This window comes from Diceros bicornis, chromosome 11 (genome assembly GCF_020826845.1).
Source record: "Diceros bicornis minor isolate mBicDic1 chromosome 11, mDicBic1.mat.cur, whole genome shotgun sequence".
NCBI lineage: Eukaryota > Metazoa > Chordata > Mammalia > Perissodactyla > Rhinocerotidae > Diceros > Diceros bicornis.
Window position 1 is genome coordinate 30692158 of NC_080750.1, and position 19461 is coordinate 30711618.

At 36.7% G+C, this 19461-nt stretch overlaps 2 protein-coding genes and 1 long non-coding RNA gene across 4 annotated transcripts in view; 1 reads left to right on the forward strand and 2 right to left on the reverse strand.

Moving 5' to 3' along the window:
• Positions 1-2249, reverse strand: part of LOC131411342 (uncharacterized) — a 69031-nt gene extending 66782 nt beyond the window's left edge. For both annotated transcript variants that reach the window (XR_009221543.1, XR_009221542.1), the window contains exon 1: positions 1936-2249. This is a non-coding gene — a long non-coding RNA (uncharacterized LOC131411342). The remainder of the gene's footprint in view (positions 1-1935) is intronic.
• On the forward strand, positions 2195-11133 carry SCOC (short coiled-coil protein). Its single transcript, XM_058550109.1, is given in 5 exon segments — positions 2195-2233; positions 2235-2385; positions 7543-7614; positions 7993-8076; positions 9540-11133. Coding segments are annotated over 5 exon segments (489 nt in total). The 3' UTR covers positions 9683-11133.
• Positions 11134-16879: 5746 nt separating this feature from the next.
• Positions 16880-19461, reverse strand: part of CLGN (calmegin) — a 42031-nt gene continuing 39449 nt past the window's right edge. Inside the window, exon 15 of the mRNA XM_058550110.1 lies at positions 16880-17756. Coding sequence (XP_058406093.1) covers positions 17676-17756 — 81 coding nt within the window. The 3' untranslated portion in view covers positions 16880-17675. The remainder of the gene's footprint in view (positions 17757-19461) is intronic.

Genomic DNA, 19461 nt, shown 5'->3' on the forward strand with positions numbered 1-19461 from the left:
TCCATTTATTTAGCTCCTGCGTTGCATTCTAATAAATTTCCTCAAATTGTGTATCGTAGTTCCAGCCAAATGTAGCGTTCTCAAACACTGAATGCAAGATTTTTAAAATATATTCTTTAAAAAGATTAAGGATATATGTCAACAAACTGTGCCAGAAGTAAAAAGTCAAGAAACAAGTGGACATAAGGCTCACCTCTACAACTGAGGAGAATGTGCCAAAGCCAAAACAATGAGGTGTTTACTATCTTGTACTCAGCAAATATTAAAAACAAGCAGGCTTGAATGTAAGACCTGAAACTGTGAAACTTCTAGTAGAAAACATAGGCAGTACGCTCTTCGACATCAGTCTTAGCAACATCTTTCCAAACACCATGTCTGACCGGGCAAGAGAAACAATAGAAAAAATAAACAAATGGGACTACATCAAACTAAAAAGCTTCTGCACAGCAAAGGAAACCATCAACAAAACGAAAAGACAACCTAACAATTGGGAGAAGATATTTGCAAACCATACATCTAATAAGGGCTTAATCTCCAAAATATATAAAGAACTCATGCCTCTCAACAACAAAAAAACTACCAACCCAATTAAAAAATGGGCAAAAGACCTGAACAGACATTTCTCCAAAGAAGATATACAGATGGCCAACAGACACATGAAAAGATGTTCAAAATCACTATCAGGGAAATGCAAATCAAAACTACAATGAGATATCACCTCACGCCCTTCAGAATGGCTATAATTAACAAGACAGGAAACAACATGTGTTGGAGAGGATGTGGAGAGAAGGGAACTCTCAAACACTGCTGGTGGGAGTGCAAACTGGTGCAGCCACTATGGAAAACAGTATGGAGATTCCTCAAAAAATCAAGGATAGAACTACCATATGATCCAGCTATTCCACTGCTGGGTATTTATCCAAAGAACTTGAAAACACCAATTTGTAAAGGTACATGCACCCCTGTGTTCACTGCAGCGTTATTCACAATAGCCAAGACTTGGAAGCAACCTAAGTGCCCATCAAGGGACGAATGCATAAAGAAGATGTGGTATATATACACAATGGAATACTACTCAGCCATAAGAAACTATGAAATCCAGCCATTTGTGACAACATGGATGGACATTGAGGGTATAATGCAAAGCGATATAAGTCAGAGGGAGAAGGTCAAATACCGTATGATTTCCTTCATTAAGTAGTAGATAATAACAACAATAAACAAACACAAAGGGACAGAGATCGGATTGGTGGTTACCAGAGGGGAAGGGGGGGAGGGAGGAGGGTGAAAGGGATAATTCGGTACATGTGTGTGGTGAGGGATTGTAATTAGTATTTAGGTGGTGAACATGATGTAATCTATGCAGAAATAGAAGTATAATGATGTACACCTGAAATTTTTACAATGTTATAAACCAATGTTACTGCAATAAACAAAAAATTAAAAAAAAAAAAAACAAGCAGGATTCTGCTTTATATCAAGCGCTAGATATCTATGAACAGTATCAAGCCAGATTACATCACGTCCCAAAGCCTGGCAACACAGCATTTCACGCTGCGTGTACGACTTTGAGCAAGACATTTATTTATCTTAAGCTTCAGTTTCTTTCTGTGGGTTTCTGTGGGGATCAAATGGGATAAGGTGACTGAAAGTGCTATATATCAAAGGACTATTAAGGTATTTTCTCAATTCTAAAATATTATTAAATGGTCAGGTGCACTATAGATTTAATAATAGTTTGGGGAGGATGAGGAGAGGAGCAATCCTCTAGAGGTACACTTATGGTTTTCTGATTTGAGAAATAAAAAAATTTGGAAAAGTCTGCTTTTAGAATTGAACTACAGTATTGCAAAGGCTGTCTTTCTCAATGTCTGTAAATGCCCTTTTCTTGAATTTGAACCATCTCTTTCTCGCCCAGCGTTTGTTTTTACCAACCTCCTTCCTGACAGCTGTCAGAATTTTCCGCACTGAATTTCTGACCCCAATTTTCTGAGTCCTGCTGAGACTGAAGAGCTGCTTGGCTTGGACTGGCTTTCACACGCTTAAATTAGCTTCCGCGCTGTCATTGGCTGTTGCTCTTCCCGGGCCCGCCCATAAGGATCTCAATCCTGATTGGACGCCAATGTCCTTTTGTTATGGCAGAAAGGTGGATCCAGGACCTTTGAGATAGGAAGATTGGGGAGCCGGGCAGCTAATGCGCAGGCGTGCCCTCTTGAGTGGGGATTGGCGGGCGACGGGGCGGGACGGGGCGGGACGGGGCGGGACTCCCGTCTCGGCGCAGGCTCTGTGGGCGGAGAGGACGGAGCTGCCGGTGTCAGTTGGTTCAAGTGTCCCGGCCTGAGGCGTTCTGCCCATCCCTTCCCTTCCCGGCGCCTCGAACGGCAGGTGAGGGCCGTCGTGGGCCGCGGAGGGCCTGGCCCCAGGCGTCTGGAGTTGGCGCCTCGGTACTGCCGAGGGTCTGGAGGGCGGGGCGGGCTAGACGCGGCCCGGCGGCCAGGCGCCCCGGGGCCGGGAAGAGCGGCCTGGGGCCTGGCTCCCTGCAGAACCCCTGCGCAACTTCTTTTTCTCATCTTCTCCTCATTATTGGGCTCGGAGGGTCGAGCGGCCCCTGACGCGGACATCCTGCTGCCTCGCCTCGCCGCTCCTGATCCAAAGGCCGCTGTCCGGCCCCCCGCCCTGAAATAGGACTGCGGGAGGGGCGTTGGGGTGGGCTGGGACCTGGCACGCCTGGGCTTGCCCGTAGCTGCTCTGCCCAGAGCCCGGGAAATGGGATTGGACGCCGAGGCGGGAAGGGAGGCGAGTGAGCGGTAAAGTAAGGGCTGGCGACATCCTTCCAGGGTCTGAAAGCAGCTCCTGGGTTAGTGTCCTCATGGGCTTCTCTCAAGGGTCCTGCCGAACAAGTTTTGGGGAGTTAAGATTGGAAAGGAGAAAGAGGATCCATTCCTGAAAGGCAGGACTTTTGTTATACAGTTTATCGATTCCAGTACTATGACGTAACAATGTGAAGGATGCTGTGCTATGTTCCCAACGCCGTATCTGTACCTGAGAATCCAAAGCTATGCCTCTATATTCTGTGCCTGTACTCACTGATTAAACTCAGTATAGCTAGCCACTCTCTGGGGATCTAGCTTCTGTTCAAATCCTCATTTGGCCAAACAGTTCCTTAATCTTATGGAATTTTAAACGGATGTATCTAACCGGAACAAATGAGAACTTGAACGGAGCTAAACAAACTATGTTGAAAGTTGCTGCAGCTTGAAGGGAATGAAATTTATCTTCAGTTGCTTAGCTAGTCGAAATATCAAAGGAATTTGACATTAAGGGTTGCAAAATGTTTGGCAAACTTAGAATAGGGCCATATTAAAGTGTCTTCCATTACATAATGGAAAAAACTGTGAAGTGAGACCTGGGTTCAATATCTTGATATAGACATCGGCTGTGAAATTTAAGGCAAGATACATAATCTTTCTGAGATGAGTGTCTACATCTGTAAACTGCAATGTCCTTCTGTTGATTTCTGAACTAATAATATATGTCAAACATTTAGTATATTAGTGCACAGTGACATTATTGTAGTAGTCTTACCAGTTCACTAGTTAAGTGAATGACGTGATGAAAATCAGTTTTAGATGCAGAAAAGTTGGGTCGTTGAGGTTAGACAGATATCAGGAAAATGTCTCAAAATCTCAGGTCTCAGATGTGAGCATACCTGTGGTTGCATGGTGGAAAAATCTAGACTGGGACATTGTCTGTAGTTGTGGCTCTGTTGGTAACTACTGTGATGGTGAGTAAGCGATTGCCATCATTGGCCTTGGTTTATTTGTAAAATAGGGCAGCTGGACCAGATGGTTTTTCTAAAATTCTTTTTGTGGCCTGAATTAGAGCTAAAGGAGAAGATAATAGCTAACATTATTGAATACCTACTATGTACTAGGTACTGTTGCAAGCACATTATATATATATATCAACTCATTAAATTCTCACAACAAAACTATGATGTACATGCTGTTACCATCCTCATTTTACAGATGAGGAAACTGAGGCTGAGATGTTAACCTTGGCCAAGGCTCCAGAGCTTATAAATAGAGCTAGGATTTGAATCCAGGTAATCTAAATTCATGTTCTTAATCATGGTGCTAAACTGCCTCTTAAGAAGAGGGGTGTTGTGGGGTACTACAAAAGAAGATAGAGATATGCTTGGTAAAATGATAGCTTTTGGTCACAGTTAGGTGTGTGTGCGTGGAAAGTGGGTCTGTCCTAATGCTTGCCACACTCTCCTGGTCCTTGTTCTCTCATACCTTCTGTTTCCTGGACTTAAATTATCAAAATAATTCTAGATTCTCTTCCACTGACCAAGGCTAGATGAAGATAGGCACCAAAATTTGCTGTAATTTTTGAGAAAAGTTTTTGAGATTTGCCCTAGGCTTAGGTCAGGGTTGAAGAATCTCGGAGAACCATATCCATTTTGGAACTAAGGCAGATTTAGGATCAACCGAGCAGCCTTAGCACCCCACATTCATTTCAGTGTCCTCACACTTGAGATACTTTGGTCTGGATTCTCCCTCTTTTCATGTTAGATTTGCATTTATGTGTAGGAGCAGGAGTTGAAAATGAACTCTTAACAGCACATTTGACATGGAATTGGATTGATATGATAGCAACTGCAGATTGAAAAAAAGGATTTTATAATTGAACAATTCAGTCTTGTATTGAGTGCATATTATGACATAGTACTGTGCTAATGTAGACATTACTAAGTTTGAATATTGATCCTGTTTTGAAAGAAAATAAAATCTATGGTTAAAATACTTTGATATAAAGAGCTCAACAAACCTTTTGATCCCATATATAAAATAAATCAGTTTATTACGCTAAATTTACTGAGAGACTTGAAATATGCACAAGAGTAGCATTTTAAGGCTAGTCTATTTAATCACACAATAAGAGAAAATTGCTACTTGTCTTTTCCGTTGTTGTGCAGAGGCAGCTGGTAATGCTCTGGTCTGCTTGATTAAAGAGTAATGCCCTTTTGCACAGGGCTGCTGCATATAGTTGGGCGGGTTTTGCACTGTGCAATCTTCGGGGTGCAATCTTACATAGACTGTGATGTGAGTAGTGCTCTCTTGGGTTGTGTAGTGTGTCCTATGGCACTGTCCTCATGCCTGGCTTTTGTGCTTTTGCCTCCACTCCAGTCTTGAATGTGTTTTTCTAAGAGTAATTTTTCCTCTAAGCCCCCTCCATCCTGTTTTTTGATTTTTTTTCTTTCATTTTTTCAGATGAAGTCAAACTTGATAAGACATGCATAGATTTTCTTTTGTTTGGGTTATAGTGGCCAAAATTTCAGAAACTGGCTTCTTTTTCTTTACCTTCTACACTGGTCAGTCTGGTTTTGTAGAAGACTTTTTGGTTTAATTTTAGTATTAGACTGAAACATAAGCAAAAGAAGTATACTCCATCCCTATACAATATCTGATTTCAAAATCAGGTGCATTGATTTCATGATTATCTGTTGCTTTGGCTTGTATATCTTATAACTTTACAATTTTGTTTTAGCTGTATTCTTAAAAATACTAAATATTAGAAATTTGAAGCACTTTTTCTATCTTATTTAGCAGGGGAAATAGCCATGTTTCAGTCTGCTGTTGCTCAGTACTCCCAGGATCACTTAGTTTTGCTTTTGGCTATTGCCTCTGTCATCCGTCTCAGACTTTCTTTAGCCAGATTGGTGGTTGAAATAGCGTGAAAAGTGCTCTTTTCTCCGGGAAGTGCCAAATAAAGTTTTCACCGCCGACACTCTTCCTTTTCAATTATGAAGAGACATGTTGATTGAATGGAGAGGAATAATTTTTGAAGTGTGGTCTTCAAGTACTACAATAGGCTGAATAACTTAAAAAAAGAACTTTTGAAAAAATTTTTAGTAATCGGTCTACTTGAATTTATGTAGATGTACTAATATATATATACTTTCTCTGAAGTACAAAGAACTTGATAATTAAAACCACGTGAAAAAGATGTGAGGGAGAGCAGCTCTAATGCTGGATAAGTGGAAAGATGCTGGAAGATTGGAATAGATTTATTAAGCATTAAGTTAATTTTATACCATTTATAGCTAGTTAATTCTTTAATAATGCTATGTAAAGGATGTTTAATATCTTTCTTGTTTAGACTGTTATCTTACTTGAGAGATGGTTTAAACTAAGAATTTCCATGTTCGTGGCAGTATCTGAAGTGTCACACAACTAGCTAAAGCTGTGAGGGAATATACAATACACTGATAACTCTTGATTGTGATCCTAGTTCTAGTATGTGGACATCCTTGTTCAATAGGTTTGGGTTCCACTGTTTAGCATATGGAGGCATAAGAATGCCTGGGGTATAGTAGGTGCTCAAAAAATACTTGTTGAAAGAGTAACACCATTGACAGGTCTAAACTGCTTCAGTGAGTAGACTGATTAACAAATCTGTTTTCAGTAATACTGTGGTAGCTTTATTTAATAAATTTTGAGCACATTGAATGTGAAATGAATGTTAGCAATAGAGCAGAACATGTTTCACAAGAATTTTGTGCTCTAATATTTTGGAGCCTTTTATAGAAACAATAAAATGTTAATATTTATATACTTATTTACATCCCAATTAGTCTGTTTTAACCATAATCAGGAGGTGACAAGGGGACATTTTTCATTTATTCCATATTGGTGTTTCAGATACCTAGTATTTTTCTTTTGAATTTTATGTATAAAAGTATTAAATAGTATATGTAAAACAATACTTTAATAATGAAGAATATTTTTAAAGAGACTTGTCTTCATCCCAACCACAATCCTAAATGTAAGAGCTTTTTCCATTTTTCTGTGTTCTCTTTATCCATATTTATGGATACTTTACATAATTTTCATCAGTGAAGGAAGATACAATTTTGTAAACATTCTTCCATGTTATTATAGTCATCACAATTATTTTTAGTAGCCACTTGATTAGAAACTGCAACTATAATTAACCAGACTCTAAATGGACAGTTTATGTTGTTTCCAATGTAGTGGGTTATAAATAATGTTGAACTTAAGATTTTCTATAATTTTTTCCTTCTTTGTAATTTTCCTTAGGCTAAATTTCTAAGACTAAAATTACTTAGTAAAAAAAATTTCAATGTTTTTATGAATCTCGTTTATTACCATACTGCTTTCCAAAAAGGTTACATATTTAAAATTTGTGTCCAATATTTGTATTTGTTTTTCCATAACTTTGCTAGCATTGATCATTATCTTTTAAAAAATAATTTAATAAATGTATAGTGGTATTTTATTATGTATTTCTCTGATTACCAAGAAATTCAACGTTTTCTCTTGTTTACTTAATACTTCTCTTTGTAAATTATTTGTACATATCCTTTGCATATTTACCCATTGAGTGTTTACTTTATTCTTAGAAACAGTAAAGCATGTGCAAAGTGTCCTATTGGGTCATATAATTTTCTTTTGAAAAACAAGCTTATATTTTATTGCTATATGTGTCTGTTTTTCTAACTTTTTCTTATTGCAGATCATTCATCAAGGATTTTCTATCCAAGGCCCAAAAGTTTATTACCCAAGATGATGAATGCTGACATGGATGGTATGTTATTTTCCTTTTTGCATGTTCCTGGTTTTATGTATATTAAGCACAAAATATTTTGTGCTTTATTAAGCAATGGAAAGAACAGAGAAGCAATATTTAGAAGGCTTGGATCTTGGCTAATTTACTTATTTATATCCCATCTAGTTCTAGAAAGGATTTAAGGCAGCTTTCGTTCCTGAACTCTGACATGTTGGCAGAACATTTTATCTTCATCTTGGTGTCCTTATCTGCAATGTGGGATGTAACTTTTTACTTTACAGGGCTCTTGTATAAGTAAGATAATGAATATAAAACATTTTGCAGATCTTTAAGCGCTACACTACACAAATGGTACCTAATGTTAATTAATAGTAAATTCGAATGTTTTTATTACAGCAGTTGACGCTGAAAATCAGGTGGAACTGGAGGAAAAAACACGACTTATTAATCAAGTGTTGGAACTCCAACACACACTTGAAGGTTAGCTTGCATTTTGTAGTTTTCTTGAATAACATCCAATTAATTGAAACTGTAAGTATTTATGTTGCTAAGTTTTGTGAGTGTGCATAGTTTTAAAAAGTATAAACTTTAAAGTCCATTTCAATAGGTTTTTTTTCTCCTCCTGCCTATAGCTTTGGCTGGCGATTTTAAAAAGCAGATATGCTTCAATAAGGAAGTCAGTAGTGTTCCTATGCTTCCTTCAAGGTCTAACAGAATGCCATTTGTACATGAGAGCCCCTTTTAAGCCCCTGTATTGTGTTACTAAATCCACTTCAATAAAGCTTATACTAAAGTAAAAACAATGCATTAGCCTCCAAGATTAAAAGAGATTGAGCTGAGTTTTTTCATTTTCTAAATGTCTTGCATACAATTAATACTACCACTGAAACATCTTTTGGTTTTTAATGAAATTAAGAGCTTGTGTTTTTTGTTTTTTGACACCCGAGTGAGCAGATCATGTCACTCCATGGCTTCCCATTTCACAGTTAGAAAAACCAGGTTACTCTCTAGAAGTCTACTACTTCCCTTTGACCTTTCAGAGTCATGTCACACATACTGTCTCATACATTCCACCTCAGACACTCTGACCTCCTTGCTTTTCTTTCAGCATGCTTCCACTCAAGGTCTTAGCAGTTGCTGTTCCCATGCTTCAATCTTTTTCCCTTAGTTATTTGCATATCTATATGGCTTATTCCCTCACTTCCTTTTGGTCTCTGGTCAAATTCCCTTTATGAAAATAACTCTGACTATTCTGTATAAAAGGGCAACTTCCCTTTTGCTTCCCATGACCCTTACCCTTCTTGCTTTTTCCCCTCTCACTCCAAGCCCCCCAAATGCACATGTGCCCCCATGCACATTAGAATGTAAACTCTGTAAGGACAGGGACCTTTCTTGTTACTGTTGCCTCTAGAACAGTGCCTGGCTCCTAGAGGGCAACCCAATACTTAGTTGTTAAATGAATGAATGGAGATATTGTTTTATTTGATCATCAAGAACTGTCTTTTGAGTTTCTTGCTAATGTGGAAATACAAAATGATCAATTGCTTAGAAACTGTCTATATCCAGTATATGAATTCAGTTGTGTTCACCTATCTCATTTTCTTAAACATTTCTAGAGAGGACATTATGGTTTTATGTTGATAAAACATGAACCAAAATTCACATTTTAAAAACAAAGTCCATATTTTTTTAAATAACCATTTTAAGAATTAACTACTCAACGTAAATGCTGTTTACAAATTAGTCCAATGTGAAATCTCTTTTTAAGAAGTTTTAGTAAATTTTGAGTTTACTTTGTATACTTCTAAAGTACTCTGAATTTAAAAAACAGAAAATTTAAGGATTGTGGTATCTTTTTAATGAATGAATCTTAATAAGCATTTTATAATATGGACTCATTGCCACCATTTTATTGATAATAGGCTTTTTTATTTTTAATATAGATCTTTCTGCAAGAGTAGATGCAGTTAAGGAAGAAAATCTGAAGCTAAAATCAGAAAACCAAGTTCTTGGACAATATATAGAAAACCTCATGTCAGCTTCTAGCGTTTTTCAAACAACTGACACAAAAAGCAAAAGAAAATAAGGGATTGATATCCCTTCTGTTTTACGGAATTGCTGCTGATCATTTTTTCTTTAAAACTTGGATAGATTCCAAAAGTAATAGTACTTTTGTTTGTGGCTTCCTTGAATATTTATGAAGATAATGTCAGGTCTAGGCAAAATTAAGAGCATAACAGAAGACTTCCATGAGTTTGTGTATTATGTTAGTCTATAAAAACGTGCACATGTATTGTAGAGACTTTATAATTAGAAATGCATATATTTATGAAACTTGAAAATGTTTTACTGAATTTGATTTATAGGTTTAGCACTGTCTTTTATTTTAGGCATAGTAAGAGATACAAGAAAATAACCACCATGTTGTGAAAAAGTGACCAAAATCATGTACTGAATGCACAGCTTTATGTACCCTGTCCACCATCGTGTGCCTCTTCTCATTTGCTTATTCCCCTTTTCCTTCCTCTAAGGAAAAAATTGGTTTCACATTTGTAAAAGTAATTTCAATAGTTAATCACCTATGAGAGTAACCTGAACTCTAATTGTTGACACTTAACCAAAATAAGATCCTTTCTCAGTTAGGGCTTGTTATATTTAGTAATAAGATAGGGTGGCTGGTTTCTCTTGAATCAGTTGAAAACAGAGGCTATATAAATGATTTTTATTTGAAACTGAATTGTCATATTGGGAAGATTTGATGTTAAAAACTTCCCTTTGCACAAAATAACCCACTTGAGATCTGAAAAGGTGAGCTCTGGTTGTGTGTGTGTTTGAAATAGAAAATTTTTAGAAACATAGAAGTAGGATGGAAAAAGTACTTGGTAAACAGTAGTAACCAACTCCAAATGTTTTTACTCCAGGTTTGTGTTCTCTCTGGCACAGACAGATCTTTTGGGGGATATATATGAAAGTGGATTAAGTTTGGCTAACCTTATGTAAACCACATCTAGAAGAGAATAGTTACAAAAAGTTTGGTGTCAAGGTTTATTTGTAGTACCCAGCAGATCAACTTTTGCAAAATCCCTTAAGAGTGTATTAGTATCGGAATCATGAATAAAACGGGAGAGTTGTACATGTATACTAATGGATACTTTCTCAGTATTTGCTCTTACTACTTCTCCCAGAATTTTCTGTAAACCCAACTACTTGGTTTGCAGGGTTTAGTCATTCTTTTAACAATTTTTAAAAATTTAGTTTGTAGATTCTATTTGGTAAGGAAATTAGTATAAGAAGTGTAATGTTAAAATATTAAATAAAAAAGAAATCCACTAATATAGCTTATGGTTATTAGAATTGGGATACTTTTAATCATGGAATAATAATGTTTGTATTGGTGTAAGATTTGCTGACTTTAGCTGTATGAATATATAATAGTCATACTGCAAACATTTTGCATCCTTTTGTGACCTAACTTACAAACATTTAAAATTGTGTTGCAATTATGTTTTGCTGTTTAATAAAAAGCTGTTTCAGAGATTGTCTGTGTTTTGATATTGTTGCCTAAGTAACGAGTGTATATATATATAGTGGTGTAGTGGTGTATCCAGAGTTGTTCAAAGCCACAGGATAAGTAGCATATCTTATTACTGGATGTTTAGGGGAATAATATTTTTATTAAAACAAATGTTACAGGATAGTATACATTAATTTTAAAAATAAAAGCAAAGAATTCAAAAAAGGATCCAAGATTGCCAGGAGAAAGGTGGGTTGTATTTTTTAGGTTATGCTAAGCTTCGGAAACAAGAGACACAGTGATAAAGAATATAAAATAATATAGAAGTTTCTCTCCCAACTAATGGTTCTGAGGTGAGCACTGCAAGCTAGCAGGCTTTGTTCCACATAATCATTCAGGGACTCGAGGATGGCTCTGCCATTTTCAACCATGGCTTCCAAGTCACTCTAATTATCACTATTTTAATTTGCATAAAAAGTACATGGGGAAACAGATGCAGGGTGTTAAGTGTTGGGCCTGCCTAGAAATGGCTCATATGTTTTTTCACGTTCCAGTGGTTTGGAGATTTAATCACATCTGGATGCAAGAGACACTGAGAAATGTAGTGCCTAGCTGGAAGCCATATTCCAGCTACAACTTGATTACTATGGAAGCAGATAGAGGATTTTGGTGGCAACTAGCAGCCTCAGTCACAGTCCTCTTCTCTTGCTATTAAGTATCTGTGTATACAACCTTCTTCCCACACAAAGAACATATTCAACCCCTCCTCATCCAGTTACTGATTCAGCTCAAAATCCAGGATCTCTATCAAGGTCCATCAGTTGTAGATGTGGTTTCTGATAGTCTGGTGAGCAAACTGATGGGCAAATTATTTGCTCTCACCCTCACCTTTGCCCATTTATAGTGGTGTAGTGGGCACAGGATACCCAAATAAAAACTGTCAATTTGGAAAATGGAATAAAGGGAAACACTTACTGACTCAAAGCAATTGTGGAATACTCCTGGGAGACCCTATGAAGATTCTGTCCCTGATAGTGGAGAGGTTCCCTGATTGATTAGACCCTGATTCTGATTTCTGTCAAAGGACTACCTTGTTCATTGCCTTCCATGGCTTCTCCTCTCTGGAAAGTTATTCCTTATCCATTTCCCCCATGGCTCGGACTGCAGTAGAGGTCAGGAGTGTGCCCTTTGTGGGAGTTGTGAAAACAGTCCACTTCTTGCTGATATGAGCTTGGTACTCATCACTTTAAGGCCAAGCTCAAATGTCTTAGGTAGTACAATTCCCTCAAAAACTCAGCCTTTTGTTCTCTATGCTTCCAGTTCCATATGCTAGGAACCTTCATCAAACTCTTCTAGACCAAATTCTCAAAGTATGCTTTATTTCTTTCCTCCCTCACAGGACCCTTCCTCTCTTTAATAGAGGCTACCTTGAAACCAACTGAAAATAAGACTGCACTGGGAATGTTGCACCCAGATTATCACTGCAGGGCTGGGTCCCTTTCTTTGGCTTAACAACTGGCAGAGAAGTCCTACTGGGCTTCCCCCCCACACACACCTCAAAAATAAAACAATTTGGGGGCAGGCCCAGCAGTGTAGCAGTTAAGTTCACGTGCTCTGCTTCGGCGGCCCGGGGTTCGCAGGTTCAGATCCCAGGTGTGGACTGATGCACCACTTATCAAAGCCATGCTGTGTCAGCGTCCCATAAAAAGTAGAGGAAGATGGGCACAGATGTTAGCCCAGGGCCAATCCTCAGCAAAAAGAGGAGGATTGGCAACAGATGTTAGCTCATGGCTAATCTTCCTCAAAAAAAAAAAAATTTTTTTTTTGAACCTTTTCAGCTACTCAGTGTACAGAAGCAACTGGCTTTTCTAAAATCCTGTGTGTGAGGTTCCTAATATCTGATCTTTCTCTATTCCCTTCCATCTCTGCTTAGAAACTGGTGAGTTCTTTCTTGTGATACCTTGCTAAAAGCATCAAGGAACACCCAATTCATTTTACATTCTGGCTTTTCCAACAGCTACCCCTAGAGCTATCAACTCAGTAGTGACAAAATTTTACCTGAAATACATGCCCCACCTGCTTGTGTAAATGGTAAACCAATGCCATATATTTTGTATTCATTATGGCAATAATATCACTTCAGGATATCAATTTCTATATTAGAAATATAGGTGAACAGTGTGCATAGGGGCTGTGTCTAGCTTCTGACAAAGACTCTCTCTTTGACCAAACTTTAGCCAGGCACTTCTGAACCCGCTTTTCAACTAAGCCTCATCTTAGGTCATGTCTTTGGCTTGCCTAGTCCAGTTTCAGCAAGAATCCTGTTAAGTCTCCCCCACCCTCAGTATCTGATCACCTTGGCCTGCCTTTAGCAAGAATCCTGTTAAATCAGTTTAGCAAGCATCCCCCTACCCTTGATATCTCCTCTTAGTAATTTTCCATCCACCAAACCCCAACCCCAGCTCATTGACTATAAATTCCCAGTTGTCTGTTGTCTTCAGAGTTGAGCCTGATCTCTCTCCCCTATTGCGATAGTCTTGGCACCTATTACAACAGTCCTGAATAAAGTCTTCCTTACTGTTTGAGCAAGTGTCAGAATAATTTTTTCTTTAATACTTCCTAGCTCTAAATGCTGGTGGAATTATGACTGCCAGGGAAAGCCAGCATACCCATTTTCCTTAGGGTCCCCCAATAGGACTTCCCTCAATATTGACACTTACTAGCATTCCATCCAAAATTTGTCCTCTTTATATTCCCTTTGGACTTTACTTATAGCAAGCTACTAATTCCTTATCTGGAACTCTTGGGATCAGTTGTTTCAGAATTTGGAACAACTGATTTGGGGTAGCACCTGTAATCAAATACGTTAACATTTCTGTAGCAAAATATATGAATTTAATACTAAGTGTGATAAATAAAGACTATATAAAAGCCTGTAAGGGAGGTGAGGTTTGGCTGCCAAATGAGTTTGGGTATCAAACATGAAAAAACTTTTGATCTTCAGAGATTTCTGGATTTTGGAATTGTATGTGCATCAACAAAACATTTTGTAGAAAAGTAACCAAAATCATATAAGCATGTAGTTCAACCAGTTTATAATGTCACATTTCTATTCCTGTCCATTAACTCTTCCTCTGCTCTAGTCCCTTTTCCAAAAGAAAAAGGAGAAGTGAATTATATAGAATCTAAAATTAATTTTGTGGTCCAAAGCAAAGCAAAATTGATCTTAATTCTTCAGAATGTAAAGCCTTTCTTGACTTTCCCCAATAATTTTGTTTTTCCCTATCGTGAGTTAACACCCTCTAGTGGCTGTCCTCAGATATTTCTTCAGTGCTGATATCACACAAATTACCAGCAAAAGACCAGAGATTGCTTTAGTTAAGACCACTTTACTTTAGTAAAGACCACCTGTAAATCATGAAAGAAAAGAGAATGTGATTATATGAAAGGTTAAGAATTGGAAGAGAGAATGACTTAATTGCCTCTTAGCTACTCTACTGGAAAAGTAAGCTACAGTTTATTTCACTTAAATCATAGAGATTAATGGTATTTAAAGACAAACTTACAATAACAAGGACTTTATGTTGGCCTTAGGACCAAATTTACCTTATAATGGAGGAGGATGCTAAGGAATGATGACAGAAGCTAAAGTGATACCTTATAATCAATTGTATAATGTACCCAACTTGTTTTAAATTTTATACATGATTTATAGATGGCTTATCAAATGTTTAGTCTAAGTTATTAAAACTTGAAAATATTCCCCAATTTTACAAAGAATTTAAAATTGTGTTCATTTAACAAACACAAAATATGTGGTAAGACACTGTGTGAGGTGTTTAAAGGTCATTTTCTAATTATCCTGTTGCCTATCTTCTCTAAAACTACCACTGGTCTTCCATGCATTTAGATCTCTAGAGACAAGCTCCAAATGCATCCCCAAATACATTTTCTCTCCCATCAACCCACCTCATCTCCCTGTCAGATTAGGGATAATTTTATTTCCTAAACTCCTCTAGCTGTCATACTATGGAAATGCATGGGAGCTATAATTTGGGAAGAGATTATTAAAATTTATGTAGAAATGCTATTTGTGTTGTAATAAATCATATACATAGGAGATTTAAGTAGTTATCTGATAACAGTCATCTAATTCCTCATCTCTAAATCCTGCTAAAGTTAAAACATATAGCCTGAAAAAACTTCATAGAGGCTTCGAATGTAACATATTTATGTCTTAACTATTCTGAATAGTTTTCACCAAATACAAAACCATTTTTAGATTAATGTTCTAAATTTCTAAGGTATATTAAATTAATTGCTAGTGGTTAATTTTAAGATATAAGCAGTTCCATCCTGTGTCTCTTGCAAATGTGGACACTTCAAAAAGGCTACTAATTCTAGTAGTAAGTGTCTTTCTAGAGAAATGATCAATGGAAGCAAGGCTATCTTAAAAAAATATTCAAGAAAAAGGAAGCTACTTTAGCCTGGTAAAGTTAAAAAGCCTCTAAAAAGGCCAACTAAAATAAAATCAAAATACATTTATTTTTCTCCTTTATTAGAGAAAAGGATAAAGTTTAAGTCATTTTAAACAATCAAGTCAGATTAGGAGAGTAAAAGGAAAAAGCCATCTTGTTACTAAGGAAGAATATGCTTTGTCTACTGCATGGATCTAACACACATATTTATAAGAGCTTAAGTTTTGGTTAAACCTGTCAGCCTTGATACATCCACCGAGGGCACATCCACAGGAAGTAGCAGTGAGCTGGCAAAACTAATTGATCAGATTTTACCACTGCAAGCTCATGGAGTTTAACCAAACGTTAAAGTTAAAATGAATCTGCAACCAAGAGAGCAAAAAAAACCTTTAATATATCTTCAGAAAAAAAGCTCACATACAAGACACTTGTCAGGCAAGAAAGTTTCTGTAAAATTAAGGAAGGATTATCTCCTGAAGTAGCGGTTTACCTTCAGAAACATTCTCCTCTAGAATCATTCAGCATGTCTAGTTCATGTGCACATTCCACATACAAAGCAAGAAAGGGAGTCCTTGCAAGATGTGTTAAGTTCAGTTAGTATTAAATAAATACAAAGCATGGTTAACTATGTAGTGTTAAGACTTTCCACCACCAATTTATGAAAGTTCAGAACACAGCAATGGAATAAAGCACTTATTTGCATTTTCAAGTCACTCTCTAAAATGAGTGAATAGTATTACTAGCTACGTTTGGCTTCCTTTAGTACAAGAAGCTAGAGACTCCTTTTCTTTATACATAAGCTCTAAATATACTATTGGGGGGGAGGTGTATGGGCATTTAGTTGGGGCTTGCTCAAGGATGGGTGTGTGTTTCCATGAAGGGATCCAAAATATTACCCAACTAGTATAAAGTTCTCTAGATGGTTAGTATTAAAGTAGTTCCGTGGTCTCAGAGATTTAGATCACCTTCCAAAGGGTCTAACCTGTTACCCAAACGTAAAAAATTCTTAAAATATTTTAAATGGAACAACACAGCTCCATTATAGTGTAGTTCTGTGACTTCTGGCAACTACTTTAAAAAGAGGAGCAATAGTAATAGTTGCTGTACCTACCTCAGAGGCCGCTTTCAAGCCAGATGAGATAACAGACTTGAATTTGTCACGAAAAAAGCAAGATAAAAATACAAAGCATAATGACTGTTACCTATTAGCCATTAGAATCTCTTAAAGATCAGATAAAAGAAAATAACTTACAGCCCCCCAACAATAATTTACCTATTAAAATGGGTATAATTTAAAGAAGAAAACATTTAAATTTTATTTTCAAGAGCAATGTACGCATAGCAATCTTGTGAATAGGATAAGCCATTCAAGCATAAAACAACTATAAAAGCTTGAAAAAAAATCTGTACACCATTTTGTTTTGATAAACCTATTGTCTTTGTATTCAAATGTAAAATACGCTGCCCTATTAACCAGTGATTCTATGAATGACACTTAGACATTTCTGTTTTGTTGACTTGTCAACAAAGCACCCCTTTAAAGGAATCTATAATTTAAGTGAACAACAGACCATAACTATAATTTGACACAAACTAGGTAAATGCAGGTCACATACAACACTTTCAATTGTTGATAGAATCAAATAACCATACAGAAACTTTATTGCATTTAGCTCTGTACAACAGAACATACTCTCATTTTTATCAGAGAGCTACCAGTTATATTGTAGTATAGCCGTTTAAGAGGAAATTCCAAGAACTGATTTTTCCAATAGCAGTGAAGCTGCTGCATATTATTTCGCTCTGTACAAACCAAAACTTTCTCCAAACTATTAAAACTGTGTAACTTCTAATGATATTAATCTCTTAAATCTGATATGTAACGTGCCACTTGCTTTTATTCTAAATTCAAAGACCAGGTAACCTCAAAGTTTTTTTTCTTAAAAAGAAAGACTAAAGTAAATGTCTGAAAGAATAACATTGCTAGATGTTAGAAACAAGATGTGCAGATTGATTCAAATTCAGTCTGGCAAATGATTTTAGAATCCAAATCTCTCTCTCGGGAATTAAAAATACTTGAATATAGTTTACTCCTTTCGTACTCTTCTTTTGCGTATTGACTTCACTGGCCCATCTCCAGATCCTGTGCTTTCATCTGCTTCTTTCATCTAGAAAAAAGAATTATGAAAATGTTTACTTTCGTACAACAGGTAACTAGTAATAGTAATAAATAATATATTTCTTATTCTCTAAAATACATGTTCTAACAAATCAAATGCTGTCTTAATGTATGTTCCTTTACTTCATGCAGCTGATCGAGTGTGTATATAACTTGATGTGTTTTAACTGGCATGAATACATTTTTAGAATAACTGCTTATCAAATATGCATCTGACAAGGAATACTCTAACAATTGAATTCATGATTTAATTTTATGATTTGGAATTTAATGTCATAATTAACAGGTTATACAATATTTTCATTGTGGGATATTAAGCACTAACTATTCATCACAATATTCCTGCAAGTAAAGAATTGCTGAGCTGGTTTTACAGAGACTTTTTAAGAACTTCTGGCACATAGTACTTTGAGAAATATTAGGGGAGAGGAAAGGGCAAAATCAAATTCATGGTTTGGATTTTTTCTTTAATTCTTATCCTTCCAGAATAAGCATTTATACACAAACTTGCGTAACAAAATAAAATAATGAAGGTGTTATATGGTATTATACAAAATACTTATAATTATTTCTCAAGGGTATGCTATACAAAAATTGGCTTATTTTCACTCACTGACAAATATATATGAGACTAAAAGTACACAAAATAGGGGCCAGCCCGGTGGTGCAGCAGTTAAGTGTGTGTGCTCTGCTGCGGCGGCCCAGGGTTCACTGGTCCAGATCCTGGGCATGCACCAACACACCGCTTGTCAAGCCATGCTGTGGTGGCATCCCATATAAAGTAGAGGAAGATGGGCACAGATGTTAGCTCAGGGCCAGTCTTCCTCAGCAAAAAGAGGAGGATTGGCGACAGATGTTAGCTCAGGGCTAATCTTCCTCACACACACAAACACAGACACACAAAATATTTTGTGAAGCAAAATATAACTAGAATACATATTCAAATAAATTATTGCAAGTATTATTAGTAAGAGAGTGACAGCTGAAACAATGACTGTTTAAAACTTTGTTGTGGAAGAAATTATCTTCACCTGGCTCCCTCAGAATATAGATGTTCATGCTAGATAATGATTCCCCAAACCCCTTTAAAAACTCACAAGGCAGTTCAGACCAGTAATCAGGTATATGTACTGAATAAGCTTTAGAAAATAATGAAACAATAACAATAAAAGAGATTTCTCCAAACAGTCAAAACAGAAAGTTTTTCATCACATGCAACAGGCCAGACAAAACTGTCTGTTCTGTTCCCTCCCTAACACTAAGCACCAACAGTGGTGAGGATGGCGACTCGGGGTAAGACTGTGCAGCTCTTAAAGGGCTAGAGAAGTAGAGAAAACAGGCTTTTGGTATATGCTGGGTGAAAAAAGAAAGCTCTGGTTCTGAATTATACCCTGGATGGTTTCTGATTCCATAATAACTGACTGAAAAAAGAGGCACTATGGAAAGTTCTATTATATATCAGCATGCAAAAAGGACTAGACATATCAAGTTAATGGGAAAACTATTTATTCAAGATTTAAGAAAAACACCATTTCAGGCAGATAGTACTCAACTACCCAATGAATGAAGTATCAAAACATGACTAAATTATTGAGACAAGGAGAATGTTTTCACAATGGCTATAAAGAAAATTGTCTCGTAATAAACAATTACCCTTTAAATATTCAAATAGTCTGTTTTATCATACTTTTCAA